Raw genomic sequence first — 3,410 nt, forward strand, 5'->3', positions numbered from 1 at the left:
TGGTAATTGGTCATGTGACCACCCTCCAGGGAAGCCCATTGCATGGACCCTGACATGTGGGATACATTTGAAAAATCACAATGAAATGCCCAGGGCTACATTTGAAATTTTGCAATGAAATACCCAGGGTATCTATTGAAAAATCACAATGAAATACCCAGGGATACATTTGAAAAATCACAATGAAATGCCCAGGGTATCTATTGAAAAATCGCAATGAAATACCAAGGGTATCTATTGAAAAATCGCAATGAAATATCCAGGGCTGCATTTGAAATTTTGCAGAAAATGCGCTGGGTATCTATGGAAAATTCACTATGAAATACCCAGGCCTACATTTGAAATACCTTTCAAAAAATCCTAAGCATTATAGATATGGCCTCTAGGCTTAAGTCTAAGTTATAGAAATGACCCTCTAGGCTTAAGTCTAGCTTATAGATAAAAGTGGTAGCCACCAGTCGTACACCCTCTGGCACATGCACAAAAGATGGTTAGTTCACCCTGTAGTTTTATTTGTGCTACTCCTTATTGCCTATTCGCACTAGATTTGATTACACTCATTGTTGGAGATAGTGTGCACGAAAAACCATCATCCGCAGACATCAAGCAGATTGTCGAAGCGGTAGGTTCTAGTACTTATGTGATCTTGTAATATTTTAATGTTCTGTCAACAGCGTAAAGGGCGAAAGGGAGCGACAAAGGCATCCACATCCAAAGCCTGATGTCATATGAAGACGCCGCTCGAGGTTTACAATCAGATTCATACTGCAAGTCATTGATTCAAGCTAGAATAGAAGGGTATATATATAATTTATGATTTTGACATTTACATGACTTCGATTTGATGCTGAGATGACTCTTACCTGAGAGAAATACATGACCAACACATATCAGTTGTGTGACTTGAGCATGACTGGAACAAGACTACTACTAACTACACAACTATAGCATAACGCTTGTCTGACTTTGTTTGACTACAAAAGGACTACGAAGTCGTGACTACATGACTAACCATTGACCCTCAGATGAGGGCGACTAGACTAAGTAAAGACTACTACATGACTGTATTGTGCATATATTTGGCATCACCATACAACTTCACACAACTTCATGAAGTCGACTTGAAGTCAAAAATTTTGTAAAATTTACTGTTTTTAGTCATGTCTTACATTTTCGGGCACTGGCGTGACTACTATATGACCAACACCCGACCAACCATTTTTACTGAGAGTGACCCCAGAAACTCCGTGCACCTACATCAATATATCAAAATACTGGACCCTGAGTATACTTTTTCACAATAATTTGACAATAATCAGTGGGATGCTTGAGGATGTTTTCTATGATGTAGATCTTATTAAATTACATAGACCATCAATAGCCATTATTTCTCTAAGGTATCAATAACTGGCAGGAGGTTTACCAAATTTTTACATGAGTTATTTCGTGGGTGCCACCATCTAAAAAATGTGTTGCTCGCCAACTTGAATTTCGTCCTGCTTCCAGCCCTGTGTTGCTCTATCAGATTGGGAAACACGAGATGCGGGTACCCACTGAAGTTAACACCCCTTCCATTTGGTCTTGAGTCCCACCTCATCAACAACATCCTTCAACAACCTCTATATGCCTTACTCTTGGCATACAAGGAATGTGGCATGCCCAGCTCCAAGTCCTTCCTGCCCACCATGTCTCAGAGCACCACCACAAAACCTAGTGTCACGAACGCGCATGACAACGACTGCAAAACACTGAAAACGTGCAGTCAAACTGTTGAAAACTTGAAGGACAGATTCCACTCAAAAGCAAATCTTCAATGCGTGATGTTTTCCATCATCTGGGGCGGCGTTGGGATAATGTGTTATCAGCATTCAACATTGTCGGAAGTGCGTGTGCCCGAACGAGACGAACAGTTCAATGTGTTGTGTGGAAGATTTTGAATTGTATTCACCACTGTTACGAGCGTGGAGTGCGACCGAGGTGGCAGTTTAAATTCACCATTGACAATATTATGAAGGGTGGGTAGGAACTTGAAGGTGATTTGTTAGACAGTAAAAAGAGATGAAATTGGTTGGAAATTGGAGTAATTAAGGGAATATCAAGTTATGATGATAGGTTTATGAGCGGGATATCAGGTTAGAGTCACTCAGCGCTACACATCTCTCTTTTTCTCCCAACAAACATTGTTGAGAATCCCAGGCCATGTCCCTTCAAGAAGACAACAGTTATTTTACATACGTGACATAGTATTTGGAAAGTCGCCTCAGTTCGTCTTCCTTTGAAACTCATTCAGCTGGGTCAAGTAGTGCAATTGCGAGGCTAAACTAGATTTTATCAACTGTACATCGACTTTAAGGACCTGTCACTGTTCTTCTTCTAGAGGCGTTTCCGAGTCTTTGGCCCTGTGGGCTGTCAGCGCATGCCCAACCACTTGGTCGATCATAAACGACTCACTTTGTGATAGCTTATGGAAATATCTGTTATCCATTCTAATCCGCCTCGTAAAGACGACAAAGAAACAATGAAACAAACATCGTTTTCACCACACAAAAACACAGAGACCAAATGGCAAAAACGGTGCTACCACAAAAAAATATAAAAAACAACTCCAATTAAAATAGGTGGAGAGAGGACATTACCCATGCTGGATCGCAAACTTGATGAATCCCAACCTACCCACGTATCACTCATCAATACCAATAGTCACCCACACATCCGATGTAACAAGAACCAACCAACCTCCGTTTCAGTGTCAAATCCGCTGTCCCCGGAAGTGTGCTCAAACCCTCCAAGTCCGCGGCACCCTCAACAACAATCGTGATCACTGATCCTGGACCCGCCTTGAGGATGTTCGAGCACGTCTGCTTGCTGACACTGTGTATCCCGAGTATATCCCTGTAGAATAGATTAGCATCTGGATATTCGAGGTGAGTGTCAGGATGTGGGGTTTGATTCCTGGGAAAGCAGCTGAGAACCTGGTGGCTACAATGTTATGGGGTTGGGTGCAAAGTGTTTGGCATGTAGGCGTACACAGAACCGACTTGAAGCTTTCATTAGGCATGATCGTGCAGAGTGTGTGTTACATACCACAAGGATGATACTCAAATACAGGGATGATCTGGCGGCAAATCTGCTTCCTAGACGCGTGAGCTGGTCCGTCGCTACACCTTCTTCATTCTTGTAATTCCACATACCTTCAGAAGCCTAAACCCAAGTCTATAAGACAACCACCACAAAGCGAAGCATAGAAACATACGAAACAGGTTAATAATCTGCAGACAAATTGTCCCAATGTTGAACGGCAACAATGTGGCGTCGACCAGAGTCTGCATTGTACAAGGTCTTCGTAAGTAAGATTAGCAATGCAGATGGTACATAGGTGAAAGAGCTTACCATGCGCTCCTCATCTTGCC

The 3,410-nt window shown here is 42.2% G+C and overlaps 1 protein-coding gene across 1 annotated transcript; it reads right to left on the reverse strand.

Moving 5' to 3' along the window:
- Positions 1 to 2,486: 2,486 nt before the first annotated feature.
- Positions 2,487 to 3,189, reverse strand: DAGAT-1 (uncharacterized protein; the record flags this gene model as incomplete). The annotated part of the gene is made up of 4 exons (XM_001890783.1): positions 2,487 to 2,577; positions 2,637 to 2,669; positions 2,737 to 2,972; positions 3,028 to 3,189. The coding sequence occupies 4 exons, from the start codon at positions 3,187 to 3,189 to the stop codon at positions 2,487 to 2,489; spliced, it is 522 nt and encodes a 173-aa protein (XP_001890818.1).
- Positions 3,190 to 3,410: the final 221 nt, after the last annotated feature.

This window comes from Laccaria bicolor, genomic scaffold (genome assembly GCF_000143565.1).
Source record: "Laccaria bicolor S238N-H82 LACBIscaffold_173 genomic scaffold, whole genome shotgun sequence".
Classification (NCBI taxonomy): domain Eukaryota; kingdom Fungi; phylum Basidiomycota; class Agaricomycetes; order Agaricales; family Hydnangiaceae; genus Laccaria; species Laccaria bicolor.